We start from the raw sequence: 22,241 nt of genomic DNA on the forward strand, positions 1-22,241 counted from the left end.
CTGTTGCTGATATCATACTTACCTCACAGGGATGTTGCCAGCCTTTAATAAATTGATGTTTGTTAAAGACACTGAAATCCTCGGATGCAAAGCACAGTAGAAGTGCAAAGCAATATTATTATTCACTTCTCTTTGCCTCAGTTGTCTCATTATTATGGAGATGCCTAGTTATTTCAGGATATTGACCCTCAGACGGCGGTTGTTCTCTCAGCACTGCTCACTCCTCCTTTATCACACACTCCTTTCTTGAGTCCAGGGATTTACTTGGGGAATAAAAGGGAAGGAAGAGGAGCCAGCCTCCGAGTTAAATAATAGTCAGACCTAGCGCTTGTTATGTTCCAAGTGCTAAGTAAGTGAAGCGGAGAGCGCCCTGGTAGGGTGGTTGAGCGGAAAGCAGACAGACCAGGGAAGGGAAGGAAAGGGGTGCTGACCGATGAGCTGTTCCCAGGCAAACACAGAAGCTTTAACGCGAGGGTGTTTCCCCGCAGTGGGAACTCAGCGGAGCTGCTTAAGCGAAGGCTTGCAGCTAGAACTTCACTTCCCGACATGCACGCGGAGATCTCTGCACATGCTCAAGGCAGGGAGGGGAGCCCTGCTGTTCCCCAGGCACTGCCAGCCTGGGACTTCCCTCTTGTTGTACCGGAGACACCAAGGCGAAAATGGCTGCGAAGGGCTCCCATTCTTACCTGAAGCTGGAGGGGGAGATCGAGAGGTGCCGGGCGGAGTGTCAGTGGGACAGGCTGCCCGAGCTAATGAGGCAACTGCTGCTGCCAGCGGCCAGCCCCCCGCGGAAAGGGGCCGGGGACGCGCAGGACTCCGGTGAGTGAGGCTGAGCGGGCGATCCCCGCCTGGCTCCGAGCTGCCCGTGCACAGGGAATCTCTCCGGCCGCCCGAGCGGGGCAGCCCTGGAGCCAGCGGCGCTGCTAATCCATGCCGAGCCCAGCCCCCGATCAGGCGTGCAGTGCACAGCTGTGAAGCCAGTCTGCCCTAGTTGTTTGAACGCTGCATTGCTCCTGTGTATATGCTCCCGAGCACTGACTGTCCTTTCCGCAGCCACTGAAACGTGCCTGGTCCCTGTGGAGCTCACCAGCGGGGTGCTGATAGCAATGGGTTTTGTGGGATTTTCCTCTGCATTAGCGTACGTGTGTGGAGTTTGTCTCCTGTTTGCATAGTGTGATCTAAGGGAATCTCTAAGGATAGCCAGACCGAAAACATGTGTCTTGTATCTGTAACCACCTTTTTTTTTTTTTTTGCCATGAACCCCTAGCTCTCCAGCGTATTTAGCTGGTTTGATCAGGAAATGGCTAAATTGGGAATTGGAGAGTAGCTCATTTGCAGCTTTGGGTACTGGTTGACTCAAGATATGTCCCTTGCAAGTGGAGATTCACTTAGTTTTAAAAATTAGAGCAAAAACATACATATTGTGGTAGTGCCTTAAGGCTACAACCAAGTTGGGCCTTGTTGTACTAGGTGCTCTACTAACATATAATAAATGAAGTCCCTGCTCCAAAGAGGTTGAATAGGGGTGGTTTGAGCAGCTAGCCTGATCTCTTCTGAAGTGTTTACTCCTCCTATAGAAGGAAATGCTAGAGCAGGGGTGGGGAAACTTTTTGGCCCGAGGGCTACATTGGGGTTGCAAAACTATGGAGGGTCAGGTATAGGGTTACCATACGTCCGGATTTTCCCGGACATGTCCGGCTTTTGGGGGCTCAAATCCCCGTCCGGGGGGAAATCCCCCAAAGCCGGACATGTCCGGGAAAATTGGGAGGGACAGAGGGCTCGGCGGTGCTCGGCCGGGGCCTCTGGGGCTGGGGTTGGCGGTGCCGAGCCGGGGTCGCGGTGCCGGGAGCCGGGGTCGCGGTGCCGTGCCGGGAGCCGGGCGCGCGGCCAGGCCGGGAGCCGGGGTCGCAGTACCGGGCCGGGGTCGCAGGGCCGGGAGCCGGGCCGGGGGCGCGGGGTCGGGCCGGGGTCCGGGGTCGCGGGGTCGGGCCGGGGTCCGGGGTCGCGGGGCAGGGCCGGGCCGGGCTGGGAGCCGGGGTCGGGCCCGCGGGGCCGGGGGAGGAGCAGGGGGCGGAGCGTTCAGGGGAGGGGGCAGAGTTGGGGCGGGCCTGAGGGTGGGGTTGGGGCGGGGCCGGGTCCCCATGGAGTGTCCTCCTTTTTAAAAATTAAAAGATGGTAACCCTAGTCAGGTAGGGAAGGCTGCGCCTCCCCAAACACCCTGGCCCCCGCCCCCTATCTGCCCCCTCCCACTTCCCGCCCCCTCAGAACTTCTGACCCCCCCAAACCCCCACCCCCGCTTCTTGTTCCCTAACTGCTCCCTGGGACCCCACCCCCTATCCAACCCCCCCTGTTCCCCATCCCCTGACTGCCTCACCCCCTGAACCTCCACCCCATCCAACCACTCCCTGTCTCCTGACTGCCCCCTGGGACCTCCTGCCCCTTATTCTCCCCCCCCCCCCCCTTACTATGCCGCTCAGAGCAGCAGGAGTTCGCAGCCATGCCGCCGCGCTGCCCGGCAGGAGTGGCGGACCAGAGCACTGGCGGCGCAACAATCTGAGGCTGCGGAGGAAGGGGGACAGCACGGGAGGGGCCGGGGGCTGGCCTTCCCAGCCAGGAGCTCAGGGGCCGGGCAGGACAGTGGCCATAGTTTGCCCACCTCTGTGCTAGAGGATGTGCTAAGGATCTCACTCTTGAGCAGGCAGACTGTCTCAAAAAGTGGAAAGAGGAAAAATACTCCCAGAAGAGTGGGTGACTGTGTATGTAGTCATGCAATTACAATGATTCACATGTCTTTGTAATGCTGGTCATGATACTTGACAACAGGAGGAGCAGAGAGACCCAAAATGTGAACCTGCAAGAAAGAGAGACTAGTCTGCAATCTTCACGGAAATAATAATTTTAAAAAAGTAAACAAAACTCATGGCAAAATTCAGCCCTCATTTATTCCTATGTACCACTGATGGAATTAGTGGACTTTCATTGGTATAGCTCAGGGCAGAAATTGGTTTTACGGTTCTAGCTCAGCAAGCATATACCTTGTTTTCATGCTGCATATCTAAGTGGGGAGGAGACTAGTAACAGCTAGGATGATTCATTTTGTTTGAACACAGATCCTGTTAAGATTTGCTCACCCAGATCCTTAGAGAATATCCAGAATGAACTCATCTGCAAACTGCTCTCTAGCATTTGGAAAGATTGTGTGGCTATGTTTATCCTGGCCACACTTTAGACCAGGGGTTCTCGCAACAATTTTTTTGGTGGCCGTACTTACACTTTTTTCTAAAATTATTAATTTTTTTCCCTAAAGTTAATAAAGTAATATGTACATATATACATCAAAATCATTGTAATTTATTTATGTAAGGGGTTTTTTTTTGTTTTTTTGTTTTTTTTTTTGCAGACTCAATAATAAAAATCATGGACAGTTATCTCTATTCTTTACTGGACCTAACAGAGTAGAAATATAAATATGGTGCTTTGCACGTTCTTGTCTTTTTAATTATTGTTTCTTGTGCTTTTTTGGTAAAAGTAAATGTCTGTATAACAATTCTGAAGTAAATTTAAAAACGCTTTTACATAATTGAAGTCCAAATAATAACGAAAAACATATCTGGGTGGCTTGGATCTGGGGAGGGGAGGGGTGGGAAGGGGACAGGAGGCATGGCTGTGGCTGGCCAAGGGCTCCTCTGGGCAGGTCAGGGGGCTCAGGGCTTTGCCCAGCCCAGGGCTCCTCCAGCTGTGGGGGAAGGGGTGCTCAGGGTTTCTCCAGGCGGGGGGCTTGTGGCTCCAGGCGCAGGGAGTCTCAGGACTCCAGCTGCTGGAGGCGGGAGCACAGGCAGAAGGGGTGCAGTCAGGGCCTAGCCTCCCCAAAGGGGGGCTCCATCTGCTGCCTATGCACCCGCCACTCGCCTCCTGTGTCCCTGCTCACTCCCCACACCCGCTGCTCGCCTCCTGTGTCTCTCCTCACCCGCCGCTTGCCTCGCTGGTGGCTCACCTCCTCACTCCCCCGCTCACAGCCAGACCCCCCTGCCCACCTCCTCACCCTGCTGCTGGCTTGCCTCTCGCCTCCCGCCTCTTCATTTTGGCGGGGCCAAAGTGATTTTTATGCTCACTGTTCTTTGATATCACCTTTGTAAGAGGTAAGGCAAAATCTGTATATCTGAGATCTCTTCCTCAGCCTGCTAGTTATCTGGGCTCATGTACTACCTGCCATCTATTCTTAAATAGATAGTTGATCTGGTCTCTGTTGGGACGGGGTCTAAACTGTGGAGGTCTCGACCCCTGAACTCCATCTCATTCCACCACATCTGAAAAAAAATCTATGGAAGTGTGACCACTGTGGACATTGTATTTGTTTTCTCCCTCTTTTCTGGAGCCTCTTAGATCATTTTATTTCTTATGTTTGTAGAGGATGCTCTCTTATTTAAATAAATCATGTATTGTTATGATGTACTGATGTCCTCCACCCCAACCGAAGCATTCAAGGTAGTATAAGTTATAAATAGCCAATATATTTTTATTATCTATTTCCTGCCAGTGTTTTCATCCCATTGGTAGGACACACTGCTTCGTTATAAAATTGTTCATGGGTGGAGTGCGCGGCTACTTTATTAACACCATAATAGACAAAGATTTTGGAATTTGTAAAGATAAGTAAATGATATAGACTCTTGATAAAAATGACTTTTAAGAAACAAAATGAAAAGGACCTGATCCTGTGACTTAATTCATGTGAGCGTAGTGGTACCACCGTTGAAGTTGATGGGACTATTTGTGTGAGTAAAGTTGCTCTCATGCAAAAGTGTTTACAGGATGGGGCCATAGAGTTCTTCAAAGGCAGTGCCTTTTTGAGCAGGGAAATTGTTTGATGTATTTGGGCTTGTTTTCACAACTGCAACTCTTCAAAAATATATTTTGTTTGGCTGTAGAATTAGTAAGACTATAGGCTCCAGCCCCCGCAGTTCAATCTGTGTTGCGGACCTTTGTGTGCCTATGTGGAGCTGCACTAATTTCACTGGGCTTTTGCACAGGCACAAGGGTTCACCGTGCGGCTCTGATTACAGTCAGGGCCAGAATCAGTGGTAAGATTTTTTTTTTAATGTATTATTTTTTACTTAAAGGGATAATGTCAAGTTTTATCAGTTTAAAAACTGTCTCCTGCCAAGTCATTGTCACTTGGTAGTTATGAAAGAGAAAATCTCTAGTTTCATTTCTCTGACTAAAGAATGAATCAGTGCCAGAGGTACAGCACTTTTCAATGGTCATATTGTAACAAGGGAGTGTCCCTGCAGTGTGAAAAGGGTTCTGTAAAGAAAAAAATTCTAATATCATGCCTCTGTAGTGTTTTTATAAACTACAGTTTCAGGATGGAATTTTTGTAAAATACCGTGGCAGTTTCTGCTTACAAGTACCGTGTGTGTGTGTGTATACACACCTCTACCCCGATATAAAGCTATCCTCGGGAGCCAAAAAATCTTACCGTGTTATAGGTGAAACCGCGTTATATTGAACTTGCTTTGATCCTCCGGAGTGCGCAGCCCTGCCCCCCCGGAGCACTGCTTTACCGCGTTATATCCAAATTCATGTTATATCTGGTTGCGTTATATCAGGGTAGAGGTGTGTGTATATATATAATTTTATTTACTGTGTATTTTTTTGTTTTATAAAGTGATGTAGTGACTTCACTGAATGTAAAATGACAACGTGTAGTGATGTGAAGTCTTATAACACAGCAGGGCAAAATATAATGTGTGAGCATGCTAAGTCCCTCTGACTATTAGGATCTATTTATTAAAAATGTGAATGCAATTGCGACCCTAATATATAAAAGTATTTACTGTGATTGTTCAAACAAATTAGGTAATTGTGGGTGCACAAATGGGCAATTATGTATCTAACTGGCCATTTGCAGATGCAGTAAATGCATTCACAATTTAAGAAAGCAACTGAATGTGCTTTGTAAAAAAAACAAAACAAAACACCCAAGAAAACTCGGCCTTAATGCCAGATTGCTTTCTAACTATTTTTCTGTGTAGCAAAAATATCATATCTGTAATACTATTAGTGTTTAAAAATTGTCCTGTACATATTAATTATAAAAAAAAATTGTTCCTGCATTCTCTGTGCATTGAAAATTCCCTAGATTTGGAATTTTAAGTGCATGTGCAATGCAGGCTTGGGCCTTTGATTTATATGTGAACAATCTAAAGACTTGACCCTTAAATATTAACATATGTTCTTACTAACATTAACGCTTACTTCTGTGAGTAATCTCAATGATTTCTTTATTCTGCAATCACTGTGGCATGTGAGCCACTTGATGCATATGAACAGTCACGCTGAATGAAGTTACTAAGACTATTTGTAAATTATTCATGTGTGTAAATTATTCATGTGTGTAACTGTTCACAGGATGGGATCTTACACGTGGTAATAAGAGTTATGCTTGCCCTAATTATTTTGTAGAATCAAGCTCCAAACTTGTCTTTAGTTTAACTGTGGGATTTGGTGTTTTGTTTTGTTTTAATTTTATGTTTTCCCTTTCCCTCCCCCCCCCCCATATATCTGAAACTTGGCATACAGATCTTAACCAATTTTCTACAGCTAGGGTCCTGATTTAGTAAAGCACTTACACATATAATACATGCTTGTACATATGTAAAGTTAAGCATGTATTTAGGTGTTATGCTGAATTTTGGCCTAAATTATTAGCCCTTGAAAACGGGTTCACAGTGGACATTTCTAACAGCTGAGTTAGTGATGGCAATATAGTGAAGTCTGCTACCAAAGTAAATGTGCACACTTGTAAAGATATCTTCAGATGAAAGTGGAAATTTTTTTTGCCTTTTTTTCCTCTCTCCTTTTTTTGGTGGGAAACTAACTTTTCCAATAAGCAGAAGAATCATCAGTTTCTTCATAGCCTAATATCGTCTTCTTGTACTTACATTTGAATTCCTTAGATAAGGGGGAATATTATACAGTTGGACAAGATTCTCTGTTTGTTTTTCTATCCTACAATAGATGGGAATACAGCACTGTGTGACTTCTCTTATTCCTTCATCTGTGTCTTTCAGTGGACTATGGGAATCTGCTGCTCGCAGAGGCCCTTCTGGAGCAGTGTTTAAAGGAAAACCTTGCCAAAATAAAGGACTCCATTCCATTAATGGAAAAGAATGAGCCAAAAATGACTGAAGCCAAAAAGTATTTGACTGGTATTCTAAACAGAGGAAAATTACTAGTAAGTACTCTCAGTAGATGCAAATCGTTATCATGTTGATGCTACTGTGACATAGTTGTTAGACAGAAATACAAAACATCTGCATCATTTATGTGTGGCCACCTGTTCTGTGCTCCTTAATAATGTCATTAATGTACCATTTGTTATCTCTTTGTGGTATCTTCAGTTGGAAGAATCCCTTTTTAGGAGTACTAAAGTAAATTATATGCTCATTTACTGATACACATTAATTTTTTTCTGGCAATAATTTGAAACGAGTTGGCTGAAAGGGTAGGAATTTGCTACATTATTGGACACCTCATGCTTCTATAACCTTGCTTTGAAGGATTGAAAATTAACACTAGTCTGAAATCCTGGACTTGCTACAGTCTATTTAAGGGCTTGATCTTGTGACTGTTGCAGAAGGCCCTCATTTTGCATTTATTTCAATGTATTTTTAGGTACTTGGGCAAAGATTTTTCAAAAGTGACTGGTGCTTTCCCCCTTAGTTATTTAGGTTTCACTGCCTTGGTACTTGCAATGTCATCATCCTATTAGTTCTCTGTTCATCCACAGAATCTTTCTGAAGAAAATGGGGAGACAAGACTTAGATTTCAATGTTAAAACCCAAGAAGTTAAAAACAAAACAAAGAAACAAAACCCTCAGACGTTCTGGGCCTTGTTTATACATCAGAGACACAATGGAGGTCACAAACCAATTACTGTTCTTTTGGAGGGCACTTAAATTTCCAATAGGCCACATAAACTGACTGTGTATTATTGTTTAGAATGTGCAAACTGTAGTGGGGTACAGATGGGCATTCACTGTGGTCCAGAGCTGCTTGGGCAGTGAGGAGCATAAACAAACTAGCTCCTCACATTCCCCCATCAGGCATGCATATCCCTGGCCCTGTCTGCCCAGGGGGGCTGCAGGAGACAGAGTTACTGTGACTCTGGGGTTGCACTATTCCCTGTGTCATGCCAGCTGGGGTAGGGAAAGAAGGCTGGAAATGGGTTTCTGTTCTTTAATTTGAAAAGAGGAAACCTCATTTAGGACTCATTAGGAGTCACTGGGGGTATCCGTGTAGTGGGCTTGCCACAGGGCAGGTGGAGCAGTGCCCCACTAGGAAAAATAGAAACAAATCCTGTGTAGTAAAATCAGTGACACTGTCCCAGTTCTGTATGCCATCCACAACTGCTAGTGCAATAGAATAGCTCTACCAGATCCATGTGAGGGTATCAACTCTGGTGTCCCCATGTTGTAGGTTCCAGAACAGGGCTTCAGAGCAGTTTTTGACACTTTATTACCCACTGATCTCAGACTTAAAAGCATGAGCTTAAGACTGGAGTCTTTGTCCGCCAACCATGTTCCACACCTAGCTTTGGAGAGTTAACTACAGGGGAAGCCAGCAGTATTGAGACTAGAAATGTAATGCTGAAAGGGACCTCGAGAGGTCATCAGGGCCAGCCCCCCTGTGCTGAGGCAGGACCAAGTATACCTAGACCATTCCTAACAGATGTTCTTGATTTTTGCTTTATGTCTAGCACTGTTTTCTCTGAGGTAATGCTGTTTTGCTCTCCACGTATCTCATCACAGAAAAATCTTTATTTTTCCAGCCTAAATATATGACTGAAGCAGTGTTGATCCTTGGGAAGCTCCATTATGTGGAGGGATCCTACAGGGATGCAGTCAGCATGTATGCCAGAGCAAGAATTGATGACATCTCCATAGAAAATGAACCTTTGTACCGTCTGCGCCTGGTGACTGAAGCATTTGTTATCAAAGGTAATAAGTTGTAAATGTGTCTTAGAAGTAGTTACATATTTAGGCTGGGATTTTCAAAAGCGCTCAGCACTGGCCTCCCTCTGCTCCCACTTAAGTCAGAGGGAGTCTTGCCACTCATTTTAGTGGCAGCAGAGTTAAGATATGCTGAACACCTTTTAAAAAATTCCACCAGTAATGCCTATCTAGTTTAAAATGTACACATACAGAGATATTACAGAATCTTAGTCTATACGTTGTAAACTTGACTGACTTACAAAAAGAAGTTAGAAAATATTAGAGCAGGTAAGGAATGTTGTAGTAATAGTGGCCCTGATTCAGCAATGCATTTAAAGTTTAAATTAAGTGCATGTTTGAGTGCTTTGCTGAATTGGGGGCCTATGTTTTTCTTTGGAAGGAAGGAAAGGACATATACGCACAAACTTTGAGTGACCTACATAAAATAGTTAATACAACCTCGCCAAGTTTTAAAATCGGAGGGGTAGCCGTGTTAGTCTGGCTCTGTAAAAAGCAACAGAGAATTGGGCATTCACCCATGAAAGCTTATGCTCCAATACATCTGTTAGTCTTAAAGGTGCCACAGGACCCTCTGTTAAGTTTTAAAATGTGAACTGACATAATATGTGTTTTCAAGGTGGCTACCATATTGTTGCAATGCATGCCACATACTATCAGATCTCTTGTATACAAACAGCAGTCTCTCCTTTTTTTCTTTATTTTGTTTTAATTATCCACAGCTTTTTGAGAGACCTTATTGAAAACAGCACCTATCATTAGCAAAACTGCATGTAATTTTTGAAAGTGAAAAAAACTGTTGACTGATGAAAACAAACAAGCCCTGTAATCTTCTCCTTTAGTTGCTTTCAGTTCTTTTATAAATGTTGCTAAAATATTGCTATCTATCTACTGCTTTCTACTCTTTTCAGCATTTCCGCCAGCTTATTAGGTGAATGAGAACTCTGTGATGATCAGATATCCTCAACTGGTATGTAAAAAGAAAAAACAAACCAACCCAAACCCTGTTTGAATGTGCCGTTAGCACCGATAGTAATTTGGATGTGTTTCATGATCTCACACAGTCACAGCATTCTGCTTTTTAAAAACCTGTTTGTTGTGCTTCTTTGCTGGCTTTGGATTTCTTTTCTGTGGGCATTGGATGAGTCTACTGTGGTAGTGAGCTTGTACATATTGTAATTGATTTGATTTGTAATTTGCACTTACTCCTTTTGTTGAGAGAAGAGGGGAGGACTGGTGAAAGCTACTGATACGTGTATTAGCAGTGTGTCCAAGAGCAACTAAGGGCCCAATCTAAAGCCCTTTGAACTCCATTAAGTCTTTCCATTGACTTCAATGGGCATTTGATTAGGCCTTATATTAGCTACATAAGTTATTGTAATGTGTGCATATAAACATATCGAAAAGCATTGCTTCTTAGGGCCTGAGCCAGTGAGGTGGTGTATTCCCCATCCCCTGCTGATGCCACAGGAAGCTGAGGTAGGTTTGTGCCTTGCTGGATCAGGTCCTGTCTCTTGCTAATGTTTCATGTTTGTAAGTATGAAGATTCATGATGGCTTTTCCTTTTGGTTTGGCGTGTGTGAGAAATTCAAGAAACATGTCACCTATGCTGCATCATTTCCACTATTCTCATTTTCCCCTCTGATTTATGGGATTAGTCTACAAGCCAGAAGCATGTAGGCCTCTCAGAATTCAGTTCTGTTCTTTCATCATAAATTTTGGACAGAAAAAAGAATCCTGCTTGAGACTTATCCCAGCTAAATTTGTTGAGAAAACACAGCTTTCCCACTTCCTATTAGTAATACAAATAATTCATCATCAGAATAATAGTATTTTTGTACTTGCTTACAGAGCAATGAAACCCTCTTATATTTATTTAGTAGCATGCATAAAATTATACAACAGTAGGTTTCTGCATGGACTCATTGTGCAGGGCAGAATAAGGAGAGTTGTCCTTTATTTAAAAACAAACAAACCTGTAGCTCCAAAATGAAATTTACTGGATATTTTCCCTCCTTTTGCAAATCTCTGGACATAAATGGCTCTTCAGTTGGTTATTAATTGGCTTAATTCCATTAAGTTCAATGGAACTACTTCTCAACTGATTTAAATTGGATCTGGTCCAAAGTAATTTTCAGTTTAGCACTGACCGTAGGTCCTTGCTTTGGTTTAGAAAACAATCCAAATCAGTATGAACCCACAAAGTCTTCCTTTCAGAATAGAACCTACCCTTCTTCTTCTTCTTTTTTTAAGGTTTGGATGAAGCATTAAATGTACAGTCAGTTACTTTCCCTTTCTACCCAGAACTCGTTACACAGTCAAGAAAACACCCTTTAATAACAACTTTTTTAAAGATGACCCTGCAGCACCACTGCTTTCATTGTTCGAGGCCAATTCTACACCAGCAGAGTTTTTTCACCAAAAGTTTTGTTGACGATCAAAAAGCGCTTAAAAGAAAATTGTTATTGCCCATTCATACTGTCTTCCTCTGTTGGCAGAGCGCGTCCACGCTTGGGGCAGTAGCATCGACAGTGAGAGCAAAACATTGTGGGTAGCTATCCCGCAGTTCAGCTCTCCGCCTTCTACCACGGGATCTTGTGGAAAGGAAGAGTGGATCGCAGCGCATCATGGCGGGTCAGGGCGCAATCTCCCATGATGCATTGCTTTCCATCCCAGGAGTCCATTTTCTTCCATCTTAAGTCTGCAGCATTTTTCAACATCCCTTGTTTTCTGCTTGCCCCGCCAACTGTGTCTGAAAGACTGGATCCTGCATTGCAGTCAAATGCTCCACTAGCTGTCAGTAACACATTGCTGTGCAGTTAATCGTAAAGTTCTGAACTCAGTGGGATTCACAGTTGTGTGACGTGCTGTCTGACATCGATAGGAGCAACATTAGATTACTTTTGGCATTCACGGAGTAGCTGCACTCAGTGGATTGTTGCTTTTGGGCTCGGGAACCTAGCAGTGAGTGGTGGGATAGCATCATTATGCAGGTCTGGGATGATGAGTAGTGGCTGCAGAACTTTCGGATGAGAAAAGCCCCTTTCCTGGAACTGTGTGCTGAGCTTGCCCCAGCTCTGCAGTGCAGGGATGCCCAAATGAGAGCTACCCTTTCAGTGGAGAAAGGCATGGCAATCGCAGTGTGGAAGCTGGTGACTCCAAACTGCTACTGGTTGGTCACAAATCAGTTTGGCGTCGGGAAGTCGACTGTTGGGGCTGCGTTAACGCAAGTGTGCAGGGCCATTAATGGCATCCTGCTACGAAGGATCATGACTCTTGATAATGTATGTGAAATAGCAGATGGCTTTGCAGAAATGGGTTTCACTAATTGGAGGGGCAACAGATGGCACGCATGTTCCAATTTTGGCACCGGACCACTTTGTGACGGAATACATCAATAGGAAGGGATACTTCTCCATGGTGTTGCAGGCGCTTGTGGACCACTGCAGACGTTTCACTGACATCAATGTGGGGTGGTCTGAAAAGGTGCATGACACATGTATATTTAGGAACACCAGCCTGTACAGAATGCTGCAAGCGTGGGCTATCTTTCCAGACCAGAAAATTACAGTAGGGGATGTTGAAATGCACATAGTGATCCTGGAAGACCTGGCATACCCCTTAATGCCTTGGCTCATGAAGCCTTACATGGGAAACCTAGATAGCAGTAAGGAGGGTTCAACAATAGGTTGAATAGGTGCAGGATACCCTTGGAATGCACGTTTGGTAGATGAAAGGTGTGCTCTTGATGCCTTTACGGCAGGTTAGACCTCCGTGAGGATAATATTCCCATGGTTGTTGCCATATGTTGCATGTTGCCCAATATTTGTGAAGGCAAGGGTGAAAAGTTTGCTCGGGTGGACTGCTCAGGCAGAACACCTGGCTGCGGCTTTCGAGCAGCCAGATACCAGGGCTATGAGAGGACACAGTGGGGCGCAATTCAAATCTGGGAAGCTTTGAGGCAACACTTTGAAGATGAGAACCAGTAATGTATGTTGCTATGCTCTGGACTACAATGCTTAATGAAATCGAGTTTTGCTAGGGAGCACTTGTGATTTTTGTGGCCTGGGATTCAGTGTAAGCAAATGATTTAACTGCTTGTTTGTTTTTGCTGCCATGTGCTATCACAGTTTGCTGGAAACACACGTACGTACGTACGTACGTACCGGGGAGGACTGACTTTCAGAGCTGTGCGCAAGTCCAGCTATCATTTGAAAAGGTGCTGTGGGGGTGGAGTGAACGGGAAAGCGAGAAGTTACAGACAGGGGAAGGCAATTTATGAATGGAGTTTGGGGAAGGCATAGGAAAGAGTATTGAATATGTTGAAGGAGAGAGCAGGCATGCATTTGTTTAGGCTGGAGGGTTATGAGGGTTTGTAGTATGTCAGTTTGCTTCTCCATAACTTTAATCATCCTCTCCATTGCATCCCTAGAGTAGGTCTCATTTTCTTTTCTGTCCTGCATTGATTTTCCTCCACTGCCTGCGTTCCCTGTTTTCTGCATCTGAGCATTGCATGACCTCCTGGAACATGTCTTCCTTTCTCTGTCTTGGGCACTTGCTTATCAGGTGGAGGTGCTCCGCCGGTGTGTAGGGGGTGCCTCTGAAGGCCACATCTGCAGAAGCACAAGGAATGACATACAGATGCATGATTGTTAAATACACGCACAGCATTGAAGCAGTATAGTAAAATACACCTCTACTAACATACCAATCACTTTCTCACTGATGCTTGTTAAGCACACATGCCAGGGAACACTCCAAGCATGATGAGTTTAGTCCGCGGCGGAGGGCATTCTAAATCGGGGGGAAAAACAATATGAAAGGGTCATGCTGCAATTGACTAGGGGACAATATTCTAAATTTTCCTACCCTTTTCCACAGACGACGGGTCATTGTAGCAGATATCTCACTCCTGAGAGTAAGCAAGGAAGCAATGGTGCATCTACTACATGCTTGTGGCTTCTACCCTAATCCCTATGCTTTCTGCCCATGTGCTGTTTTGGTCCCTGCACAAGTGATTGCAGAATGGTGCGGGAAAGTATCCTTCAATGGGGAAAGGAACAAAGCAGCTCTGCCACGGAACCTTTGGCGGAGGATTGGCGAGTACGTCCAGGAAAGTTTCCTAGAGATTTCTTTGGAGGATTCCCATGAAATCTTGGTGTGCATCAACACCCTGTTCTTCCATCCTGCTTAGCTGCACAGGGCAATGTCCAGCACATAGAAATGTAGAAGGCTGGCTGTGTTTCTATGCCCTCAACCCACCTCTGTACTTTGCAAAGCAAAACCTCTTACCAGGGGTCTCCTCTCCTGCTTCTTGCTTGCCAGAGTGTGACTGCCAAGACTGGCTGGACATCTCCAGAGTGGAAAACAGCTCCTGCCTGGACACACCACCAGGTGACCCTGCTGTGAGCTGTACATCGTTGTCTGCCTCCACCTCTTCGTCAATGATTTAGTCCTCTGGGTTAGGTCCACTTTCGGCCGGCTCCAGCCCTGCTGAAGTATCCACGGAGCTCTTGGTGGTGGAGGTGGGGTCACCGCCGAGGATAGTGTCCAACTCCTTCTAAAAACGGCAGGTCTAGGACGCAGCACTGGGGTGACAGTTTGCCTCCCTAGCCTTCTGGTACACCTGCCTTAGCTCCTTGATCTTTTCTCTGCACAGCAGCATGTCCTGATCATAGCCTTTTTCTCACAAGCTTTGAGAAATCCGCCAGTAGGTATCGAAATTCCTATGGCTAGAGTGCAGCTGGAAGGACTGCACAGACTCCTCTCCCCAAATACTGAGCAGATCCAGCAGCTCTGCATTGATCTAAGCAGGAGAGGATTTTCTGCCTGGAGCCACCATTGTCAGCGGGGGAGATGCGATGTGAGCTCTCCATGCTGAGCAAACAGAAAGTTGAATTTCCAAAATTCCCAGGGCTTTCAGGGAGGAGGAGAGGACAGTTGCTTGTCTGGCTACAGGGCAGCGGAGTTGGAACTGCTGACCAGAGCGGTCAGGGTGGGCATTGTGGGATACCTTCTGGAGGCCAATTACAGCAATAAAATCAAGCGTGGTGTCTACACGGCACTTTGGCAGCAAAACTTTTGTGTAAAAAGCCCTGTCTCTCTCATCGAAGTGGTTTTATTTTGTCGCTAAAATGGAGGAGTTTTGTCGCCAAAAGTGGCATTGCAGTGTGTACACCTCTACTGTTTTGTCACCAAAAGCCGCCTTTTGCAAAAAAACTCTGCAGTGTAGACCTTAATCTCTTACTAGCATTGTTGCATGTACCTTAAGTTGGAACTGACATGATGCATTCTCTGTGCAGTGGTGTTGTAGCTGTGACAGCCCCAGGAAATTAGAGAGACAAGGTGGGTGAGGTAATATTTTGTATTGGACTAATATCTGTTGGTGAGAGAGACAAGCTTTTAAGCTACACAGAGCTCTTCTTGAAGTCTGGGGAACAGTGTCACAGCTAAATACAAGATGGAAGAGATAACACATATTTCAAGGGATCATGCACGGTGAAGAGGCCCTTTAACACCCCTCCAGTCATAAAGAGGCGAGGAAGGCGAGGGTGGGGTAGCAGGGAAACAGGCCACTTCACCTTGAATGATCCCTTGAAATATGTTAACTATTCGTACTACACGAGATGTTCCACCTTGTATTTAGCTGTGACACTGACTAAGTTTCCCAGGTCTGAAGAACAACTCAAAGACAAGCTTTTGAGCTTACACGCTCACCAAACGATGTTGGTCCAATAAAAGGTATTACCTCGCCTACCTGGTCTCTGTGATGCATTCTGGTATTTCTAAGTTGGGGAATTTTTTATAAAGTGGGACATTGCAGTGCAGGCTGTAAGGCAATCAAAATTATGATGATGGAAGGAAGAAGGATCAGGTTGAGGGACATTTTGCTTTTTCCATTTGGAACAAACTTATAATATGATGGGAAAATGCTGGTTTGAAGAGGGACTGGGGGAGAGCAGTTCTAGATATGTGGAGAGCAGATGGCTGGGAGTGGAATCTGATGAAAAAAATAGAATTTGCTTTTATATAGCACTTTTCATACTCTTTCTTCCAGAGCACTTTGGTGGACATTTGACAGTGATCCAGACTTTTGGGTCTTCTTGGAAACTTTTCAGCATTTTACTATTTTTCTGTATTGTGGGTAGCAAATAATCAGGATCTGGGCCCCATTGTGCTAAGTGCTTTACAAACACAGAAGAAAAAACCACTATCAAAAGTCTTGCAGGACAGATTTCTGTCCAAAACGAATATCAACAAATAAATGTTTAGGTTAGTTATAAATGCTGGGACTTGAGCAGATTACAAAAGTAATAGCAGAAATTAAGATCCTTTATCTGAACTGGCTATATCTGCTTTACCCAAATCTGTTTCCGAATCCCTGACTATTTGTGTTGCAGGGCTGGGAAGGGAAGGACTGTCGGCTCTCCACGGGTATTGTTGGTTTGTGAGGACTTTCCATAATCCAGTCTGAGTTTAACAAGGACTCATTTTGAAAGCTCTCTCGGTGATCATCAAATGGACGAATTGTCTATACGTATTCCCTCTTCAGTATGAGTCTCGGATGATTTTCATTCATTCTGGAAGCCCTCTGCTCTGTTTGCTGTGTTGCATGTTCTCTCTTGCTCTGGAGCTTTCTCACTGATCTGTGGTCCAAGTAATTCTGCCTGTTTCTTACTCAGTCCTGTTTTAGCAACAGGAAAACACATCAGAAGCCAAGTTCACTCAGATTTCACTTGTGATCCACTTGATTCATGTCAGGGCTGGGCTATCTGGCATTTTTTTCTTCTTGTATCTGGTGATCTGAGACCCATGGTATGTCTACACTAAAAACTTAAGTCAGCCTATATTAGGTCTGTTTACAGCCACCGCAGTAGTTACTGCAGTGGTGCATATCCACACTGTGCTAAAAAGGGCAGTGTGGCAGAGCCCAGTCTCTCAGCTCCACTTCCAGATCCCTGCTGGGAGCCTGGCTGCCTCCTGGGCTCCAGGTGGGCTGCTTCCCTCTTCCACCTCCCCCCCCCGCTCCTCGTTCCATGCCAGGAGCTGGGAAGGGAAAGGGGGAGAAGCTTCCTGGGCTTCTTGCCCTGCCTCTCAGATGGGAGCGGGGCCCTGCTGCCCAGCTCTCCAGGGAAGCAGGGGGTAGCTGGGCTCTAGCTGCCTGCCTTTCTTGTCAATGGGAGCCGTGAAATTGACAGGAGAGCTAACAGCTGATATAAGTAACAGTGTCCACACAGTCACTGAGTTGTCCTAACTACACCAACATACGCCCTACGCCTTTTGTGGAGTGGAGTTATGTCAGTGTAGTAGGGCACTTATGTTGGCGGGACAAAGCTGTAGTTTAGACACTGACCTAATTAGGTCAAGGTAATCTGCCGTATGTCGACCTAACTGTGTAGTGTAGGCCAGGCCCCAGTCAGAACAAGCAAGTAGATGTCAATTTGCAATGTAACTTTAGAGCAGATGTCTCCTGAGTGTACTAGCTGGAGCAGATCTGCATGGATTCCTGTCTTGTCTTGTGGATAAATGCATTTGAAGGGAAACTTTCAGAGCAGGTTCTCAGCCTTGACTTGTAAAATCTAGGCAGGACTCTCAACATATCTAGATTCCAGTTTCTATTGTGGCCTACACTTAAAGGGGAACTGAAATGCTCTTAAGATGAACAAACCCCAGATAATTTAAGATCCCACATCCCTAATAAGAGTAAACTTTACAATGATCTCTTTTGTGTTAAAGTGTGTTTAGATATGAAAATCAGTTACTTGAGTTAATAAATCACTTTTTCTAGAGTTGCCAACATTATATTTCAAAAATAAGGGACTGTTTTCTTACCAGCCTCACTCCACCTCTTCTCCCAATATTATTATCATCATTTATTATTATTAGTTAATAAGCAGTACTCACCTACTTTCGCCGGGGTATTTCTTGCTGCTTGCAGCAGCTCCCAATCTTGTTGTACAGAGTTAAAAAAATAAGGGACGTCACTTGTAATAAGTGTCACTGACTCTTAAATCATTGTGAACAGTGCAGCTATTAATGATGACAGATACACTTAGCATTTATATAGCTTTTTGATCTGACATCTTCAAGTGCTTTACAAAGGAGCATAGGTGTCATTAGACTCGTTTTATAGATGGGGAAACCAAGGCACAGGGAGTCTAAGTGACTTGCCCAAGGCGATAGGGAATTAGTGGCAGAGTCAAGAATGGACCCTCGATCTCCTGACTCCCAGTCCCTTGCTGTTGTCAGAGCCATAGTAAACTGCTGCAGCAGAATCACAGAACCCTGGTTCCTGAACCAGAATAAGACATAAACAAGCCTTTCAGTTTGCCTTTAATTCTTAGTTGTGGGAGTTCCTCACTTGTGGTCAAAATGCACTAGATGCAGGTCTGGGGATGGGATGTAAAGGCATCTTACATTTCTCCTGTGCCCTGTTTCTGGGGCTGCACTGTGTATTGCCATTCCCTCTGTTCTGCGTTAGAACAACATGTGGGCTGCTCTAACTCAGGCAGAACTGCCATAGCCATTAATGGATGGACATGCAGGGAAAGATCAACATAGTGCATGGACATCCTGCCATTCTCTTTACTCTGCTGCAACAGTAAGGACCTGTTGCATAATAGCTCCTGTGAGCCTCTCTGCCACTGCTGAATCACCATTAGGCTTGGGCTTGCTAAACCACTTTTAGGGCCAGATTATGCTGGTTGTATGATGCAAAGCAGCCATGCCGAAGGGCTTGGCCCAGAGATCTGTATGTGTGATCAATTATGATGTGAGATTGCAAAAAGTTTATAAAAATATTTTATAGTAAAAAAAAAAAAAGTTAATCATTAGACATTTGAAAGCTGTAATTAGAGGCCTTTGAGGAGAAATATAGGGTCACAACCATAACTCAGTTGGACTAGGAGTAGTATTTGTTTTAAAGGAATGGTGTTTGAGTAGCTGACATATTATAGACCCTGTTAAAAATGTCCTGCTTAGATATGGGCCGAAAGCAAAGTTCATAGGCATAGGTTGTCCCTACAAGGGGCCAAATCTGGACAATCTGGAGTCTAAATCAGCAATTCCCAAACTTTATAGGTTCATGTACCAACCACCTTCTTACAAAATGGATGTTTGAAGTACCACGTGCAAATTTATCCTTTCTGTGCACATTTTAGGCCTTAATAGACTTTACTTAAGTATTTACGGACTCCTAATAAAATAAGTTTTGAATCTGGCTGATGGATATCCACCTGGGGTAACTAAAAGAATGAGGAGTTTCTCTGGGGGGGAGTTAGAGGACATGAGGATTACAGCTAGTTGGGAATTTTTCAATGAAATGGTTTTTCATCAGAAAATGCCAGTTTGTCTAAACTTTTCACGGGAAGGTTCCAGTTCTGACAGAACTTTTGTCAGGAGAGGTTTCCAGTAGAACTTCTGCTCAAACTCAAAGTAAGAGAGAAAGAGACACCTCCCAGAATAGCTTGGAGGACGGGGTACTCACCTGGGATATGGGAGACCCAGGTCTTGAATCTGAATTTAGGCAGAGCAGGGATTTGAACCTGCATTTCCTAGCACCCAGGTGAGTACCCCAACCCCCAGGCTGTTGGCTGTTCTGAGGTGGGTGAGAGTCTCTTTGGCTCTTCACAAAAAACTTCAAAATGTCTCACTTTCATCCTGATGTCAGAAATTCTTGTTCCACAGCACAAAAAGTTTTATGAGACAGCAAAACAGTTTCCCATCAACTCTAGTGTAGTTCACGGGTCTCAGGTGGTGAGTATGTGTAAATGGGAAGGGGTGCTCAGTGGGGATGGTAGACAGGTGTGATAAATGAAGTGGGGAGGGGATAGCTCCCTTTTATGGACACCCAGCCAGCCAGTTACTATAAGTCCCTCTTGGTGGCTGTTCTCTGCTTGCTTTACCTGTAAAGGGTTAAAAAAGTCCCCCAGGTAAAGGAAAGGGAGTGGGGCACCTGACCAAAAGAGCCAATGGGAAGGCTAAAACTTTTTAAAATGGGGGGAAAAAATTGCCCTTTGTTTCTGTTGTGGCTCTCCAGGGAAGAGGGGAACAGGGAGCAGTTATGCTATGAGAAGCTTTAAGCCAGGTATGATCATAGATAATCAGATCATACCTAGAACTACTTATTTGGAACCCCCAAATGTGTAAGTAGATCAGGAAGGTCTAGGAAGACACGATTAGGGTTATTTCTTTTATTTTTTATTGGCTTGTGGACTCCTCTGTGCTAACCCCAAATGCGTTTTGTTTTGCTTGTAACCTTTAAGCTGGACCTCAAGAAGGTTATTCTTGATGTTTAAATTTTGTAAGTGGTTTTAAATCTAGCAAAAGCCTAAGTTCCAGATGTACTTTCTTTCTTTTTGTTTTTAATAAAAAAGGTAAATGTTAAGAACAGGATTGGATTTTTGGTGTCCTAAGAGGTTTGTGCGTGTTGTCTAATTAGATGGTGGCAATAGCAATTTCCTTTGTTTTCTTTTTCAGCTGTTCCCCGGAGGGTGTGTGTGAAAGGGCTTGAGGGTACCCCACAGGAAGGAATTCCTGGGTTCCAAAAAGGGGTTTTGCATTTGGGTGGTGGCAGCGTTTACTAAGCCAAGGTCAGAAAAAAGCTGTAACCTTGGGAGTTTAATACAAGCCTGGAGTGGCCAGTATTAATTTTTAAAAATCCTTGCGGGCCTCCACCTTCTGCACTCGACATGCCAGAGTGGGGAATCAGCCTTGACAAGGTGAGGAGTCTTGGCTGGAATTGGGGGGGTTTATCTGGGCATCGGGCAGCTTCAGCTTCAATTCACCCTTGTTCCAAAGCTTCATATTCCTGTTTCCCTCTGAACCAGAGAGCTCTGCCAGTGGCCTCTCCAGAGAGTCTTTCCCACAGTCATCTCCTGCTTTGGTCCCTGGACTCACAACTTCTTCCTCCCATCCGTTAACCTATCTGGGATCACAGCACAGCCAAGGGAGGCTTCACCAGTCTCACTTCTGGTTCATCATCACAGGGAGCCTCATTCCTGACTAGATGCTACCTTGTAATTCTCCCCTCCAGCCTGTCTGCCTTCTCTCTGCTCCTGGGAGCCACCTAACAGCTTTTATCTTGTTTATCAAGTAGCTACCGCCTTACACCTGGCCTCATTCCCCAGTTAGTCTGCTGCTCTCTTGAATACCTATTTCTTTAAAGGAGCCATGTTATGGAACAGAGATTGGTTGGTGCTAGGCCCACTACTCCTTAAAAAGGACAGACCATTCTGTTACTGTGTACCACTTGCAACAAGTACATGAACCACCAGTGGTACAATTACCACAGTTTGGGAATCCCTGGTCTAAATCCCGGTGTTTTGATTGGGCCCAACTTTGCTTCTGTTTAGAAACAAAACTGCTGCTCTCTCACACTTCCTGTCTCTCTTATCATTGCTCTTTGTATTTCCAAGGATGTTTGCATGATAACAGGATATTTGTTGCTTAGGAGTATATTTGTTCCCAGTGCTTATTCTTCCCCCGAAGTTGTTGTCCTTTGTTATATCACAAGAGGTTGCCTTGGAAATAATGATAATATTGTGCATAGACTATGGGGACATCAGGTGAGGAATAATGAAAACTAGTTATTCTGTTATTTATTTAATATCCCTAAATGAGGGATATTATGAGGAGAACTATCGAGCCTACTGGAATAGATTGTAAGGAGAAGGGTCTCTGAATAACTTAATTCAGTTTATGGATTTCATAAGACCCTACTGTCTAGCCTGTATTCTATAGGTGAATTTACAGTAGTGTCCTTTTCTGGCTGATCATAGGTTACATGTATGTTATAGGATACATATACACTTTCTAGGCATTCTCTGTATTTCAGAAAACGTGTTGTTAGGGCATGTTCTGCATTACAAGATTAACCCACTGCCTGAATGTTGTTCTGCAGAAACAATGCATAGGATCTTTCCAAAGGCAGATTTTAAAAGGCCAATGAAGATTACTTTTTATATAATACAAATAAAATCAATAAGGGAATCTTGCCATTAATTGTACTACATAAAATACACCATCTATGGGATTCTACTAGAAAAAGACACTGCTTTGTGGAGTGAAACAGGGAATTAAGTTGGATTCATGGGAGGGTGATGGCTATCTACCCATGCTGATGCAACTATTTCCTTTGTAACTTTTACTGTGGGCACTAATAGGGCAAAGTAAAAGCATGCTGTAATTACACAAGCTAAGATAAGAATAATTCATTTCTGTATCATC

General features: G+C 44.5%; 1 protein-coding gene across 4 annotated transcripts in view; it reads left to right on the top strand.

The window, feature by feature from the left end:
- Positions 1 to 521: 521 nt before the first annotated feature.
- Positions 522 to 22,241, top strand: part of TTC7A (tetratricopeptide repeat domain 7A) — a 280,895-nt gene continuing 259,175 nt past the window's right edge. For 2 of the 4 annotated variants that reach the window (XM_065589566.1, XM_065589568.1), the window contains exons 1-3: positions 522 to 819; positions 7,074 to 7,237; positions 8,834 to 9,002. In XM_065589566.1, coding sequence (XP_065445638.1) covers positions 660 to 819; positions 7,074 to 7,237; positions 8,834 to 9,002 — 493 coding nt within the window. In that variant the 5' untranslated portion in view covers positions 522 to 659. The remainder of the gene's footprint in view (positions 820 to 7,073; positions 7,238 to 8,833; positions 9,003 to 22,241) is intronic. The other 2 variants (XM_005311464.5, XM_065589569.1) reach the window with 1 other exon arrangement.

This window comes from Chrysemys picta, chromosome 3 (assembly GCF_011386835.1).
Source record: "Chrysemys picta bellii isolate R12L10 chromosome 3, ASM1138683v2, whole genome shotgun sequence".
Classification (NCBI taxonomy): domain Eukaryota; kingdom Metazoa; phylum Chordata; order Testudines; family Emydidae; genus Chrysemys; species Chrysemys picta.